The sequence below is a fragment of the Mesocricetus auratus genome, unplaced genomic scaffold, assembly GCF_017639785.1.
Source record: "Mesocricetus auratus isolate SY011 unplaced genomic scaffold, BCM_Maur_2.0 Super-Scaffold_100007, whole genome shotgun sequence".
NCBI lineage: Eukaryota > Metazoa > Chordata > Mammalia > Rodentia > Cricetidae > Mesocricetus > Mesocricetus auratus.
The window spans coordinates 60,802,176-60,819,177 of NW_024429191.1; the positions used below are offsets into that span (position 1 = coordinate 60,802,176).

A 17,002-nucleotide genomic window follows, 5' to 3' on the forward strand; every position below is an offset into this window, starting at 1 on the left:
AGGGGGAACCCAGTTGGACATCTTTAGGCCATTATCAGCACAAAAAAAGGACAGCACTGGGTAAGGGGGACAAGGGACAGCTCAGGACACAGCAGTGATCAAGACTACCTTGGTGGGTAGATTAGGAATCTGAGGACAAAGCCCCCCAGTTATATAGTGTGTGGTAAGAGGGAATTGGGATAGCAGGAGCTCCTGAGATTCTATACCATTTGGGCTGGCAGGTTTGAATTTTCTCCTGGGCTTTTCGGTGATAAGTGCCCTTCACTTTCAATCCTTCATCTGTAAGATGTAAGTGACGGAGTGTTTAGAAATCACAATGCCACTCCTAAACTGATCTGGTGATCAAACACTTTACAACTTGCCAGGTGCTGAATGGCAGCCCAAAATACAGTGGTAAAGATCACCTAAGTCAGCCCTCCCTTGCCAGAGCAGAGCCAGAGTAGTCACCCTTTGTGCATAGGACTTCGGCGGCCCCCAAACCCACACTTTGTTTACTCATTTTGCAGATTGGGTGGGGGTGGGGGTGAGGGAGACTTAGGCCACAGCTTGTGGAGATCAGAGGACAACTTGCAGGAAGTCAGTTCCCTCCTTCTAAGGATCCAGGAGATGCAACTCAGGTTGTCATTCTGGGCTGTAAGTGCCTTTATCCACTGAGCCGTCTTGGGAAGCCATCATTTTGCAGGTTTTCAGGGCACCAGGGGCTACAGCCTCACTGAAGGCTCTCTTTAGGAGATGGGATGGATGGATGAATGGATTAGTGGGGAGTTGAGGAACAGTACCATGAGATCCCCAGAGGCCTCTTCTGACCATTCCAGACCTCTCTGCTCTCTGTCCATAGCCGCCAGCCGCTCCCACCCGGCCAGCCCCAGCCCCCCAGGGACGCAGGCCAGCCCTGTGCTGCCGGTTAGCTATCGCCTGTCGCACACGCGGCTAGCCTTCTTCCTGAAGGAGGCGCGGCCCCCACCGCCAGCTGCAATCAACGGCTCCCTGCAGCGCTCAGAGCCCTTCGTGGTGTTCCAGACCAAGGAGCTGCCAGTTCTCAACGTGTCACTGGGACCCTTCAGCACCAGCCAAGTGGTTGTGCGGGAGCTTCTTCAGCCGTCCAGCACCCTGGAGATCCCCGAGCGCCTGACGGTCAACTGGAAGGTGCGCGCCTTCATCGTGCGCGCCCGCGTGCCTGTCTCGCTGCCCGTGGCACAGGTGCTCTTCTATGTGGCCGGCCGCGACTGGGACGACTTCGGGGTCACCGAGCGGCTGCCCTGTGTCCGCCTGCACGCCTTCCGCGACGCACGCGAGGTGCGGAGCTCGTGTCGCCTGGGCGGGAGCTTAGCCACTTGCTTGGTGCGCGCTGAGCTACCCCTGGCCTGGTTCGGACCCCCGGCCCCGGCTGCGCCGCCTAGCACCCGCCGCAAGTCCCCCGACGGACTGGAGCCCGAGGCAGTGGCCGAGAGCCAGCAGGTAGAACTCTACTACACGCTGCACGCCCCCGATGCGGCTGGTGGCTGCGGGAGCGCGCGGCGCGGCCCCGGGCCCGGAGCGGCCGCGCGCGCTGAAAGCCCCACGCAGCACCCGCTGCTGCGCATTGGCAGCATCAGCCTGTTCCGGCCGCCGCCGCGTAGGGCCGTTCAGGAGCATAGGCTGGACAGCAACCTGATGATCCGCTTGCCTGACAGGCCGCTCAGGCCCGGCGAGGTGCTCAGCATCCTTCTCTATCTGGCACCCAACTCCTCCTCAGCTGCCCGCCCCAGCGTGGAGCACTTCACACTCAGGTAAGGGACCTGGGAATGACAGGGGCTCTCCAGCCCAGGTCAAGTGCGTCTCTGACCCTTCAGGGCCTCAGCATCAGTGTCCTGTCTCCTCCAATATCTTCTCACCAGAGCAGCTACATCTCTGAGGCTGTTTGTCCTTACTGTCCAATGCAACCACAATTTCTTTGTTTTTAATTACAATTGTTTGTTTTGTATGCGTGAGGCCTGCCTGGTGTGGCCCTCTTGTGGAGGTTAGAGGGCAACTCTCAGGAGTTGGTTTTTTCTGTCCATCATGGGAATCCCAGGGGTCCAACTCAAGTCAGGCTTGATGACAAAGGCCTCTACCCACTGAGCCACATCCCCTGTTCCCGATCACAGCTTCTTTCTCCTGCTCCTTGTCACATAGAGAAAGATTTGCAATAGGAGTGAATATGAGCCTTTTTACAAGCATGGCTATGCTCAGGCACACACTGGTATAGCTCACCCAAATTTCATGGATGAGTCCAGGGTGGGGACTACGGATGCCTGGCCCTTTCTGTACAGGGTATACCCATTCATAGATGCCCTGACCATATCCCATCTCCACTCGACATCGTGTTTTTTTAGTGGGAAATCATGGTTTGAGTAAGGTCAGGGATTCTGAAGACATCAAATAGGCCCCACACCAAATTGCTTCCCTGCACAAGCAACATGTCTGGAAACTGAATTATCCCCATCAGCCTTGCAACTTCTCTCCGGACTGCCTTCTCTAAGCACACGCCCACAGAGCTCACAAATTCCCAGAGAGTGTCTGCCAGATTCGGTGATGGAGACTTGAATGTGAATGGGTTTTATCAGCCGTCCTGGGCTGCATTAACAGTAGTAGAGCATGTAGATGTATTGAGGCGATGTCAGCGGTAATTAAGGCACAGCAGAACTTGTGTACTGCGGGGCACATCTCACGTACATCCAGAGGCAGGTGGTGAGGCTGTGAGCTCCTCTGCAACCACGGTAAAAAGCAATGGGAGAGTCTGGAGGCCAGAGAAGACTGCACCTCTTTGCTGTCTGAAGAGCTGTCACAGCGAAGATGGAGGGATGCTCTTCTCTCTTGCCCCAGCCCAACTCAGGGCTGCTGTGTCTCATGTCAATTAAAAAGATGTGGTTCTAGGGCTGGGGATGTAGCTCAGTGCTTGTCTAGCTTGCATGAAGCCTGGGTTCCATCCCCAGAACTTACAAACTGGGTGACACATTGCACACACATAACCCTAGGGTTCCAGAGCTGGAGGAAGGAAGATTTTCAGAAGTTCAGGGTCACCCATGGCCACATAGAAAGTTGGAGGTCAGCCTCGGCTACATAAGATCCTGTCTTTATAAAAGGCAGGGGATATGCTCTATAGGCGTCTGTGGGTTCCAATGGGGGTCGTGTTACTAATGTAACTGAGTGGAGGATGGGCCAGGACCAAGACGAAGGCACGGCAGTTTCAGCTTTAGAGAACTGACCACTCAGATGTTAAGTGTAGACCCTATGGTACTTCAGATCACTCACTTCCCCCAACCCCAGCTCCATCCTAGGGCTGGTGACCAGGGGAGCAGACTTTGCCTCAAAGCCTGACCCTCGGCCTCTTCTTCCTCACTTTTGCTCCAGGGTGAAAGCCAAGAAGGGCGTGACCCTCCTAGGTACCAAGTCACGAAGTGGCCAGTGGCACGTGACCTCAGAGCTGCTGACTGGAGCAAAGCATTCAACAGCCACCGTGGATGTGTCCTGGGCCCAGGGCACACCCCTGCCCCCCTGGTGAGTTCCCCTTCTGTAGAGCAAGCACCAGGGGCTGAGTAGCTAACCTCCATGGAGAAGGATGGACTTTAAGAGTGCAGGGGCGGGGAGAGTCAGTTTCCAGGAATCAGAAGTGGGATTCTGGGCTTGGGATACTCCAGTGGGTTGGGGAGACTCCAAAGACTGAAGAGAGTAGCTACTCATAAGAGGCATATTCCTGTTAGGGCTGCAGAGCCCTGCCCTTGGTCTTCTGACTTCCCCATTCCTGCTCTGCCTTGCAGGGAAGGTCAGGGACCCCTGGAGATCTTGCAGCTGGACTTCGAGATGGAGAACTTCACCAGCCAGTCCGTGAAGCGGAGGATCATGTGGCACATTGACTACCGAGGCCACAGTGCCCTGCCCGACTTGGAGCGAGCTGTCACTGAGCTGACGGTCATCCAGAGAGATGTGCAGGCCATCCTGCCCCTGGCCATGGTAAGCAGACCTTGATCAAGCACCCCACCCAGGCCCATGAGTTCACATGTGTGTGGTAGTGGGACTGGGCAGGAGAATGTGTTGATGTCACTCTGAGAACTTTGGCTCAGGTCAAGGAATGTTCCTTGGAAGCAGGGAAGCCTTCCTCAGCCGTCCGTCTGGATTGGTCATCTGAGGAGGAGCCCAAGGCTAGGCAGAGGCAGGTCCCTGCCATTTCCCCAAAGAAAATAGATATTTGAGGAGGGGGTGACAGGCGTGTCCCTGGAGGGAAGCATGAAGCAGAGCTCCTACCACCCTTGCCTCCCTGCAGGACACAGAGATCATCAACACTGCCATCCTGACAGGCCGGACTGTGGCCATTCCTGTTAAGGTCCTAGCCATTGAGGTGACTGGCCTCGTCCTGGATGTTTCTGCCCTGGTGGAGTGCCAGTCTGACAATGAGGACATCATCAAGGTGGGTCTATGGGAGAATGGAGCTCCCAAGCTCCTCCAGGTCATCCTTGGAAGTGGCATACAACTGCCCTGCCGTGGACCAGCAGTTGCCCCTCCTCTCTGCTATCCTGAGCAGCACCCCAACTCAGTCCCACTTGTGTGGATACCCCCATGCAGACTTACATCCCCTGTCCTAGTGCAAAGGACCCCTTCATCCAGACCTGGTGAGTTCCTGGCAGAGTAAGATAGGCCAAAGGGGGACGGGTAGTGTTGACAATGTAATTCCAACATGGCAAGTCACTATTAAAACACTGCACAAGACAGATTCAAATAAGGTAAAAGGGTGGATAGTTTTGCCCTGAGCCCTGGGTAGGAGGGGAACAGGGTGAAGAAACTGGAGCTGAGGAGGGCAGCTTCAGTAATGGAGGATTCGACACACCCCAGCACCTACAACTCCCCTATGACCTTCCCAGCTGTGACTCCCTCCTACCCCCAGATGCTCTCCAGAGACCAGCTCTGTCCATCTCCTCCTTAGCCTAGGACACAGAGCATTCATCTGACTTGATGGCCCCTCCACCCCAGAGGTGGCTTGTTCTTTCCCTAGCCTTCAAGAGGCAGGATGGGACAGGTGGCAGTGTAATGCAGCGATGGTGCACATGGGGTGGGCTAGCCTCCAGTAAGATGGAAGCAAGCAATTGGACAGGTGGGTCTATCTCCCGCTTCCCTGACCACTCCACTGAGACGAGTCAGGGCCTGGATGGACCATCCTGCCGCTCACATGCTCTCTGCACTCTGCCTCTGATTTCCCCAGGTTTAGGGAACCTGGAGACTTTGTCCACCCCTGTCCCAGGTATAATGTCTTCCAGGGAGATGGAACAGAATTTAGCTCACACCCCCATTCCCTCTGTCCACTCCTGCGGCTGGGATGGGACATGATCCTCCTGCTTCCAAGAGCCTGCATGTAGTACTTTCTCAGCCACCACATTTCCCCATCCTGTGATGGCTAAGGCACCAGTAGGATTCAGAGGGTTCTAAATGCACTGATACAAATCTCTGTGAAATATGACTTTTTTAAATGGAGGCTGCTAGCCTTCCAGTAGAACTTGCCAGTCTATGTTGGAATCCCCTGCCTTCCAGGGTGGAAGAAGAGCATTCCTGTTTCCCTCCACCCCACCTCTAAGGTGATGAAGGAGCTAACGGCCAAGGGTTTGAGATGGTCCAGGGATCCATATATGTGTATGAGACATTTCTTAGTTACACTTCCATTGCTACGCTAACATACCACGACCAAGGCAATTTGCAGAAGAGTTCATTGGGAGATGACTTAGCTTTTTATTGCAATGGTAAAACACACTGGCCAAGGAAACTTATAAAAGCAAACATTTAATTTGGGACTAAGGTTGCAGAAAGTTAGTCCGTGACCACTATGGTAGTGAGTATGACTACAGGTAAGCAGGCATGATGCTTGTGCAGTAGCTGAAAGCCTACGTGTGATCCGAAGTAGGAGGCAGAGAGAACACACTGGGAATGCTGTGGCCTTTTGACACTTCAAATGCTGCCCCAGTGACACACCTCCTCCAACAAGGCCACACTTCCTAATCCTTCCTCAACAGTGCCACCAACTGGGGACCAGGTTTTCAAATATATGAGCCAATAGAGGCCATTCTTATTCAAACCACAAGGTATGATCCAGCGCCCGCCCCCATCACTGCAGAGGTTTTGGGATGCGACCAGCTCACTGGTCACATGGTAACTTCTCCAAGACTCACAAAGGTGCCCCAAAGTGTGTTCCTGCAGCAGTGTCCAGGTGCATGTGTACATGGGATCCACCCTACAGTGTGTATACATGGGATCCACTCTAGAGTGTGCCAGGTGTGTGCATAGACATCCAAAGAACAATCAGACCCATGTACCTACCCTGAAGTCTTGGTAGTGGCTCTCTGGGAAGGATTGAAGGCTGCTTCCAGCAACATATCCCCAGTAGGCATGTGGGTTCCATGAGGGAGCCACTACGCATAGTGTTGCTAGCCAGGTGGGCACACATTTGCATAAACACTACACATCAGTGGCCACCATTCACCCACCTGTGCTCAGGCTTCTGTGATTCCAAATTTTCCTTCCCCATTCCCTCTCCTCCATACCTTCCAGAGACAGCCCTTCATTTGAAATTAACTAGCTGCCCACTCACCTAGCAAGTCATGCTACTGTGGCATGGAGGAGGCAGGGACCTGTTCCTTACTCCATCTCCTCTGTTCCATACTGCCCAGTCAAATGCCCCCTGTGTGGTGAAATCCATCTGGCAGACACCTAGTTCCAGAGCCTTAGGTTTGTTGCAGTAGAGAGCAGCCCTGGGAAGCCCCTCCCCTAGCAATCCTCTCCAGCAGTCTTGCTGGTCCTATAGTCAGACCCAAGTACCCTGAATGCCCTGCAGGAGGACCTGGGAGGCAAGCCATGCCCATGCTATATGTTCCTGCCTTTCCCCAGGTGTCCAGCAGCTGTGACTATGTGTTTGTGAGCGGGAAGGAGTCTCGAGGGTCCATGAATGCCAGAGTCACTTTCCGCTATGATGTCCTCAGTGCCCCCCTGGAAATGACAGTCTGGGTTCCCAAGCTACCTCTGCACATCGAGCTCTCAGACGTTCGCCTCAGCCAAGTGAAGGGATGGAGGGTACCTATCCTTCCCGACCGAAGGTACAGCCCCAGCACATAGTGTAAACATGAGATAGTAGATGTTAGGTCCTTGGTGAACACAATCTGAGGGCAGTGATACAAACAGCACCCTTGTATTGGGCAGCCACTGTGTTCTGGGCACTGGCAGGTATTTGAGATGTGGGAAGGGTGTGATCAGCCAGGCTCTCAGTCCAGCAGGGTGGGAAGACATACACACATCCCAGAGCATGGTGGGAAGCTCTGTGGGCAGGAAATGAAAGGGCATGAAATTCTCCAGAAATAAAGCCAGGTTTCCTGGAAAAGATGCTTCTTGAGCTAAGTCTTAAAGGAGAAGTAGACAAGGATCAGCTGGGGACCCATAGGCCCCAGGGGGCTGGATACACCCTTGAACACAGTGGCACACACTGCACCTATAACCACCCCCCAGCCAGGGATAACCACACAAACAGCAGCGCACACACTATCTCCACTGACCCCAGATGGGCACCAAGGACAGACTCCTGGGCCCATAGGGACAGGTTTGCCACAATACACGGGTATACTCAAGCTCCCTGGCCAAGATGCAGGCTTCCATACCTCAGTGCCCACCTGTGGGTGCTGTATATGCACACTTACCATGCTCCACTCACCCATTCAGAGCTGCCCCAGTGGAGCCCAGCAAAGGCTCTGTGAGCAGCCAGGGCTATGAAGAGAAGAGAGGGAAAGGAGAGTGGGCTGCATTTGGGGCTGTGGTGACTCAAACAGCAAGAACAGTAGCAGACCCCCTCCAGCCTGAATGTGTGTGCCCTTCCATTGTTAGGACTTCTGTTAGCATGCAGCCTTTGCTTCAGGGCAAGGACACAGCCTGGGCCTCTGCTTTACCAACATCTGCAGAGCAGTGGCCATGACCCTTTGAGTGCTGAAGATGTAGGAAGCCTTTTGGCCAGGTAGCATAGTTTAAATCCTGGTTTTGTCATTTACTAGTAATACAACTTTATGCTACTTACTCAACATCTCTGACTCATTTTCTCATCTGCGAAATGGGCAGTATAATACTTGGCTGGATAGTAGTGAGGATTAAATTCGTTAACACAGGTAAAAGAATGGATGTTTTAGTTGATTAATTCTAACAAAGCACCAGCAAGCTTATTCTCTAGTGCACACCCCCCCAAAAAAATATCAGGGCATTCCCTGATTTTAGCATCTTTTCAAACAGTAAAGGCTAAGGATTTCCTAAACTATTAAGTCCAGGTTGCCTTTTGCTGAGTGTGTCCTGCCCGACCCCCTCGGTCTACACAACAAGAAGAGACTGAGGGTGTAATTCATGAAATAGAATGCTTGCCTAACATGCATGAAGCCCTGAATTCAACCCCCCCCAGTACCACATAAAACCAGGAGTGGTAGTGAATGCCTACACAATCCTAGCAGTTGGGGAAACTGAGGCAGACGTATCAGGAAGTTCAAGGGAGATCTAGTCTGAGCTGTAAGTCCTTGCCTTTTGAAAAAGGCAAATAAACAAAAGCACCAGGAAGAAACTGGCTTCACCTCTTGGCTCAGCAATCTCCTCAGGTAAACACCAGAGTTTCTCACTTATCACTCCCGTTCCACACATGACCATAGGACACATCGGCTGAGCCTGCTGCAAGGATCTCTTCTTGCTCCAGTTTAAGGCTCAGCACAGTGTCGTGTGTGCTCAGTGCTGAAGAAGAAGCCACCGTCACTGCTAGGATGGGGTGCCAGCTGTTGGCAGCCATGGGTTGGGAAGGCAAGAGAAGGAGCCTCTCTAGATGAGAGAGGCTGGGATGGCTGGTGACTGCATACACAGTCCCAGAGGACATACACCAAGGAGGGCACATGCGTAAACTGGCAGAGACAGAGGTGCCGCGCAATTACACGGGGAGAGATTGCTTCTAAGCCAGAGAGAGCCATGGTGGGGTGCTATTAACCCCCCAATCCTGACGTTGGCATTCCCCAGGTCAGCTCGGGAGAGCGAAGATGAGGAGGAAGAGGAAGAGGAGCGGAGGCAGAGTGCCAGCCGAGGCTGCACTCTGCAGTACCAGCATGCCACCCTGCAGGTCTTCACCCAGTTCCACACGACCTCTTCTGAGGGCACCGACCAGGTGGTCACCATGCTGGGCCCTGACTGGCTGGTGGAGGTCACTGACCTGGTCAGTGACTTCATGCGGGTGGGTGACCCCCGAGTGGCCCACTTGGTGGACAGCAGCACCCTGGCAGGACTGGAGCCGGGCACCACCCCCTTTAAGGTAGGAAAGGGCTCTATCCAGGTTCAAAGCGGTAGACTTGGGAGCCTGGGTTATCCACAGGAAGAACTCAGATGTACCCAGGACCTTCACTTCTGAAAGCCACCCCAGTGACCCCCAAGAAACACTTGCTTCCCTCTACCTTGCACCTTCCGAGGTCAAGCTCTTTCCACTTCTTGATGAAGTTCTCAGGCAAGCCTCAGCAGTCTTCACAGCCCCCTGCAGGAAATGGGATCTGGGCTGCGAGTGTGGAAAGAAAATCATGCTGCTAAGTCACAAGAAGGGACCTATGGGTGGCCTAAGAATTCAGTCCTTGCCTTCCTCTGTGGCAGTGGGGTGACCAAGTAGAAATCAGCCTTCTGAGAACTTAAAAATGACCACAGCCTACAGATGTACTTTGTTTATAAAACAATTGATTCTGCAGCTCAACACCAGTTCCTATTATCACCGCTCATCTCATCTGCTTCTGCATTTCTGCCTAGTCCCTGGGAGCCCCCGACTCTCCATTGTCCCCACTTACAGACCTATGGGAGAACCAGGACTCCTGTGCTCCCTGGCTCTTCTCCCCATCAGTGCTGGGGGTGTTCCCTGGGTGGGACCCTGAGCAAGACAACTGCTTTCCTGCTGTCTCTCACCACCGTTTGTTCTGTCACAGGTTGTGTCCCCTCTGACCGAGGCTGTGCTGGGGGAGACGCTACTGACAGTGACAGAGGAGAAGGTCAGTATCACACAGCTGCAGGCCCAGGTGGTGGCCAGTCTAGCCTTGTCCCTGCGACCCAGCCCAGGGAGCAGCCACACCATCCTGGCCACCACAGCTGCACAGCCCACCCTCAGCTTCGTCAAGCAGGTAAGTGACTCCCTGAACCCATCCCTGCCCCACACCATCCCACCCTTCACACTCCTACCCCCACCCATACTCCCAACCCCCCGCCAGCATGTCAGGTGTGGAATAGGACCTGGAGGCTCTGAGCCATCAATCCTTAGATGAGGTGTTTAGATATACAAGGAGCTCTGCACCTCATCACCCAGTCCTTTACAGGGGTGGACAGGGTTCCAGTGTCCCTGTTGAGGGTCCTCTACTGGATTTTCAGAGGGTTCTCTCCTCTGCCACCCTCCAAACTCATCTTTGGATGAGTTTGTAGTATACCAATACCTGTGTAGTATAGGTATTGGCCATAGAACAGAGACAGAACAATGATGGATAGTATTAGGCCATAGAGATCCCTTGTCCCCTAATCTTCGATCCAGATCACTCTCTTTTCTCTGGGCTTCATTAGCCAAGAGTCAAACAGAGATCTGGGGTTACCTTGGTGACTGATGAGGTAAACCCAGTCAAGATCTTACCTTCAGGGCAAAAAGAAGGGAGTACCTGGAAACCCCATCCTCACAGTACAAGGATCCTCATTGTACTCCAGAAGTAGTCTTGAAATAGCATGTTGGGTGCTGAGCCAGCAGAGCTGGTACCTGTCAGAGAAGATAGTACGGAGCCAGGCAGAGCTAGTACCTATCAGAGAAGATGCTAAGACTGGCCCTGACTCCTGTCCCCTCTCCACTTTCAGGAAGCCCTGCTGAGTCTGTGGCTCTCCTACAGTGATGGAACCACGGCACCACTCTCTTTATACAGTCCCCGGGACTACGGGCTTTTGGTGAACAGCCTGGATGAACGGGTGGCCACTGTGACCCAAGACAAGGCTTTCCCACTGGTGGTGGCCGAGGCAGAGGGGTCAGGAGATCTGCTCCGTGCGGAGCTCACCATCTCAGAGAGCTGCCAGAAAACCAAGCGCAAGAGTGTGCTGGCCACTACTACTGCGGGCCTAAGAGTACACTTTGGGCGGGATGAGGAGGATCCCACGTATGACTACCCGGGACCCAGCCAGCCTGGACCTGGTGGTGGGGGCGAAGATGAGGCCCGAGGAGCTGGTCCACCAGGCACTGCCATCCCCGCCGGTGAGGTCCCTGGATTGGGCACTTCCGGCCCGGTGCCACCCACAGAAGACTTCTTACCGCTGCCCACGGGCTTCCTACAGATGCCCCGGGGGCTGACGGACCTAGAGATTGGTATGTACGCATTGCTGGGAGTCTTCTGCCTCGCCATCCTTGTCTTCCTCATCAACTGCATTGTGTTCGTGCTGCGATACCGGCACAAGCGCATCCCCCCGGAGGGCCAGACCAGCATGGACCACTCTCACCACTGGGTGTTTCTGGGCAATGGGCAACCACTGCGGGTACAAGGTGAGCTGTCGCCGCCTGCAGGGAGCGCACTGGAAACCGTGCCTGCCTGCTGCCACGGTGATCACCACAGCAGTGGCAGTTCACAGACCAGTGTCCAGAGCCAGGTGCACGGCCGTGGGGACGGCTCCTCTGGGGGCTCGGCCAGGGACCAGACGGAGGACCCTGCTAGCTCGCCCACCTCCAAGCGCAAGAGGGTCAAGTTCACGACGTTTACCACTCTGCCCTCGGAGGAGCTGGCCTATGACTCAGTGCCTGCTGGCGAAGAGGATGAGGAAGATGAAGAGGACCTCGGTTGGGGTTGTCCAGATGTGACCGGAACCACGCGGCCGGCTCCGCCCCCAGACCTACACAATTACATGCGCAGAATCAAAGACATTGCGTAGTGGTGGCCTGGGGTGGCGGGATATCCCCCCACACACAGTGGCCTCTGGGACTCAGCCTGGACCCCCAGCTCACAGGGACTCAGAGGGGCAGCTGAGTGGATTTTATAGACCCTGCCCCTGCAGCTTTGGTCTGACCAATTGTGGCCAGATCCACTTTGACCTTCTGCCCCCTGCAGGTGGAAGGGTCCTTCCAAGCCCATTGTGAAGCAGGGAGACAGTTCTGCCCTGTTCACCCTTTCCAAACCTCAGTCCATCTTAGGCATCCCCACTGCCCCGAGATCGCGGCACCAAGGCCAAACTTGGGGCCGGGTGGGCCCACGCTGTGCCCTACCATGCCTCTCACATCCCCAGTGGTGCCCCCTGTGCAGGGGACCAGAGAGGGGTCTTGTGTCACAGGCTGCACAAAGACTTTCTTAAACCAATATTCAGGGATTTCTGTCCTGCAGGGTGGGAAGTGGTGGCTGCCTGCCTTGCCAAGGATCTTGCTGCAGACAAAACATTTGGGTATTGGGGGGCAGTTGTGGTGTCTGCTGGTTTCTGGGTGTCTCCCTAACCTGGAGCTGACTGCAGAGCCCCAGTGCAAAGTGGGCACTTTCCCATGGCTTCCTCTGCCCTTTAGACGGCAGGAGGGCCTAAGTAAGAGGGGTTTTCATATCTCTCTGGCCAAACCATACCCACACAGCAAGCGCAGTGGGTGATGTACAGCCTGTCCCCACAGCAAGGTCAACACTACTGCGCCTTAGCCTGGGCTCTGCTCACTCCTGCTTCCCTCCATACCAAAGGGCAGGCAGCCACAGCCAGCGTCCCTGAGATGGAGGAGGCCACCTGGGAGTATTGCAAGAGCCCATCGGGTGGGTGAAGGCAGAAGGGAGCTATTGCTCTGCGCCTTCCCCATTCCCCGAGCCTCACCTCTTGGGTTCTACCCACCACTGTGTCAGTTTTTCATAAATAAATGGAAGGCATCAGCCTGGCTTGGGGACAACAGCTCCCTAAACACAGACAGTACACAGAGACTGGCTCCGTCTCATCCTTGTATGTTCGCCACAAGACACCATGGGACAACACTGCCTACCTAAGGCTGGTGACCTGCTCTTCCTTCCATACATGTTGTATCTCTCTTTTTTTTTTTAAGACTTATATTTCTGAGAACACAGACTTGCATCCCCTCTTCCTGGGAATCACACGATGACAGCATACTTCACTACATTTCCCAGAATCCTCCTAGACTCCCTAGTCCCACCTATCTTGCTTGCCTATTGACCAACAGTGCTTTATTCAGCAACCAATGAGAGACAGATTTACATAATGACATCTCCTATTAAGAACCTATTTCCAATTGATAACTACTTACAAAAGAAAAAAATGGTTTCTTGGAGGGAGCCTCACTGTGGGTGCAAAACACACGTAAGGGCAGGCTCTATGCCCAACAGTAGATGGCCAATACAAAATGAACTCAAGGGTATTTTTGGAGGATTTGTTTGTTTGTATCATATAGCTTTGTCTGTACTTTTTCTTTTATCCTTAATGACTTTTTGTTTGTATATTATGGTTTATGATTTTTTTAGGGTTTATGGTGTGTGTGTGTGTGTATTTCTTTTTTTTATTTCTTTTTTTATATTTTTTTTCCAGTTTAAATTTAGATAAGAAACAAGGTTGCTTCACAAGTCAGTTCCAGGTCCCTCTCCCATTCCCTCCCCTCTTCCTGTGCCCTCCCCCCAACCCCCCCCCCCGTTATCCCCTCATTCCCCCAGGGAGGGTGAGGCCCTCCATGGGGGTGTCCATAGTCTGTCATTTCATATAGGGCAGGGCCTAGACCCTTCCCCAAGAGTTCAGGGTGAGAGTGCACCTCACATTGTTCTATGGGAGTCCAAAGTCCGTGTGTATACTTGGGATGGGTACTGATCTGCTGCCCAAGGCTCAATAGATTCCCTAGGCCTCCTCACTGACACCCAGATTCAGGGGGTCTTGATCAGTCCCATGCTGGATTCCCAGGCTGATGCCTGGGATTCAAGAGTTAACCTTTGTCTGGTCAGCTGTTTCTGGGGGTTAAACCAGCCCAGTCTTAATCCCTTTGATCATCAGTCCTCCCTCTCTGTTACTGGCTTTCTTGAGTTCAGCTCAGTACTTAACCAAGGGAGTCTGCCTCTTCTTCAATCAGCCACTAAATGAAGTTTCTGTTTCCCAGACTCTTTGGCCATAGGATTGTAGGCTGGCACTCCCCAGATCTATGTCTAAAATCCATATATGAGAGAGTACATGCCATGTTTCTCTTTTTGTGACTGGGTTACCTCACTCAGGATGGTTTCTTCTAGTGTCATCCATTTGCCTGCGAATCTCATGATTCCATTATTTTTTTCTGCTGAATAGTACTCCATTGTGTAGATGTACCACATTTTCTCTATCCACTCTTCGGGTGAGGGACATCTAGGTTGCTTCCAAGTTCTGGCTATTACAAATAAAGCTGCTATGAACATAGTGGAACAGACATCTTTGTTGTATGAATGGGCGTCTTTTGGATATATGCCTATTTGCTGGGTCTTGTGGTAGGTTTATTCCCATTTTTCTGAGGAATCTCCATACTGATTTCCAAAGTGGCTGAACCAGTTGGCACTCCCACCAGCAATGGAGGAGTGTCCCCCTTTCACCACATCCTCTCCAGCATAAGTTGTCATTGGTGTTTTTAATTTTAGCCATTCTGACAGGAGTGAGATGGTATCTCAGAGTTGTTTTGATTTGCATTTCCCGGATGGCTAAGGATGTTGAGCACTTTCTCAAGTGCCTCTCAGCCATTTTAGACTCCTCTATTGAAAACTCTCTATTTAGTTCTGCAGCCCACTTTTTAATAGGGTCCTTTGGTGTTTTGGAGATTTGCTTCTTGAGTTCTCTGTAAATTTTGGAGATCAACCCTCTGTCAGATGTGGGATTAGTGAATATTTTTTCCCATTCTGTGGGCTGCCTTTTTGTCTTGCTAACTGTGTCCTTTGCCTTACAGAAGCTTCTCAGTTTCAGTAGGTCCCATTTATTAATTGTTGATCTCACTGTCTGTGCTACTGGTGTTATGTTCAGGAAGCTGTCTCCTGTACCAATTCGTTCAAGGGTACCACCCACTTTCTCTTCTAAGAGGTTCAGTGTGGCTGGATTTATGTTGAGGTCTTTGATCCATTTGGACTTAAGTTTTGTGCATGGAGATAAACATGGATCGATCCGCATTCTTCTACATGCCAGTCTCCAATTATGCCAGCACCATTTGTTGAAGATGCTTTCTTTATTCCATTGTATATTTTTAGCTTCTTTGTCAAAGATCAGATGTTTGTACGTGTGTGGGTTAATACCCGGGTTTTCAATTCGATTCCATTGGTCTACCTGTCAATTTTTGTGCCAATACCAAGCTGTTTTCAGGACTATAGCTCTGTAATAGAGCTTGAGGTCAGGGATGGTGATGCCTCCGGACGTTGCCTTGTTGAACAGGGTTGTTTTGGCTATCCTGGGTCTTTTGTTTTTCCATACAAAATTGATTATTGTTCTTTCAAGGTCTGTGAAGAATTGTGCTGGGATTTTAATGGGGGATTGCATTGAATCTGTAGATTGATTTTGGCAGGATTGCCATTTTTACTACATTGATCCTACCTATCCAAAAGCATGGGAGATCTTTCCATTTTCTGAGGGCTTCTTTAATTTCTTTCTTTAAAGATTCAAAGTTCTTACGATACAGGTCTTTCACTTGTTTGGTTAGCGTTACCCCAAGGTATTTTATGTTGTTTGTGGCAATTGTAAAGGGTGATGTTTCTCTGATTTCTCTTTCAGCCCTTTTATCATCTGTATATAGTAGGGCTACTGATTTTCTTGAGTTGATCTTGTAGCCTGCCACTTTGCTGAAGGTGTTAATCAGCTGTAAGAGTTCCCTGGTAGAGTTCTTTGGGTCATTGATGTAAACTATCATATCGTCTGCAAACAGTGAAAGTTTGACCTCTTCCTTCCCAATTTGTATCCCCTTGATCCCCCTTTGTTGTTGTATGGCAATAGCTAGAACTTCAAGTACCATGTTGAAAAGGTATGGAGAGAGTGGACAGCCTTGTTTTGTTCCTGATTTTAGAGGAATTGCGTTGAGTTTCTGTCCATTTAGTTTGATGTTGGCTGTTGGTTTACTGTATATAGCTTTTATTATGTTTAAGTATGTCCCTGTTATCCCAGATCTCTCTAAGACCTTTATCATGAAGGGGTGTTGGATTTTGTCAAAGGCTTTTTCAGCATCTAGTGAGATGAAGCATGTGATTTTTGTTTTTCAGCTTGTTTATATGGTGGATTACGTTGATGGATTTTCGTATGTTGAACCATCCCTGCATCCCTGGGATGAAACCTACTTGATCGTGGTGAATGATTGTTTTGATGTGTTCTTGGATCCGATTTGCCAGTATTTTATTGAGTATGTTTGCATCAATGTTCATGAGGGATATTGGTCTGAAGTTCTCTTTCTTAGTTGTATCTTTGTGTGGCTTGGGGATCAAGGTTATTGAAGCCTCATAGAAAGAGTTTGGCAAAGACCCTTCTGCTTCTATTGTGTGGAACACTTTGAGAAGAATTGGCATAAGCTGTTCTTTGAATTTGTGGTAGAATTCTGCACTGAGGCCATCTGGACCTGGACTTTTTTCTTGGTTTGGAGACTTTTGATGACAGCTTCTATTTCCATAGGGGTTATAGGTCTATTTAAATTGCTTATCTGTTCTTGATTTAGTTTTGGCAAATGACAGCTGTCCAGGAAGTCATCCATTTCCTTTAAATTTTCGAATTTTGTGGAGTACAGGTTTTCAAAATATGACCTAATGATTCTCTGGATTTCCTCAGAGTCTGTTGTTATGTCCCCCTTTTCATTTCTGATTTTGTTAATTTGCGTGTTCACTCTCTGCTGTTTGGTAAGTTTGGACAAAGGTTTGTCTATCTTGTTGATTTTCTCAAAAAACCAATTCTTCGTTGCATTGATTCTTTGTATTGTTTTCCTGGTTTCTACTTTATTGATTTCAGCCCTCAATTTGATTATTTCCTGGCGTCTACTCCTCCTGGGGGAGTTTGCTTCTTT

The 17,002-nt window shown here is 51.3% G+C and overlaps 1 protein-coding gene across 2 annotated transcripts in view; it reads left to right on the top strand.

Moving 5' to 3' along the window:
• The window catches only part of Tmem132e (transmembrane protein 132E), a 55,297-nt gene extending 42,364 nt beyond the window's left edge, over positions 1-12,933 (top strand). The window contains exons 2-9 of one of the 2 annotated variants that reach the window (XM_005076962.4): positions 839-1,769; positions 3,373-3,519; positions 3,780-3,972; positions 4,283-4,426; positions 6,889-7,094; positions 9,028-9,316; positions 9,969-10,160; positions 10,873-12,933. In XM_005076962.4, coding sequence (XP_005077019.1) covers positions 839-1,769; positions 3,373-3,519; positions 3,780-3,972; positions 4,283-4,426; positions 6,889-7,094; positions 9,028-9,316; positions 9,969-10,160; positions 10,873-11,928 — 3,158 coding nt within the window. In that variant the 3' untranslated portion in view covers positions 11,929-12,933. Of the gene's footprint in view, positions 1-765; positions 1,770-3,372; positions 3,520-3,779; positions 3,973-4,282; positions 4,427-6,888; positions 7,095-9,027; positions 9,317-9,968; positions 10,161-10,872 lie in introns of those variants that run through there. The other variant, XM_040749291.1, reaches the window with a different exon arrangement.
• The last annotated feature ends 4,069 nt before the right edge of the window (positions 12,934-17,002 follow it).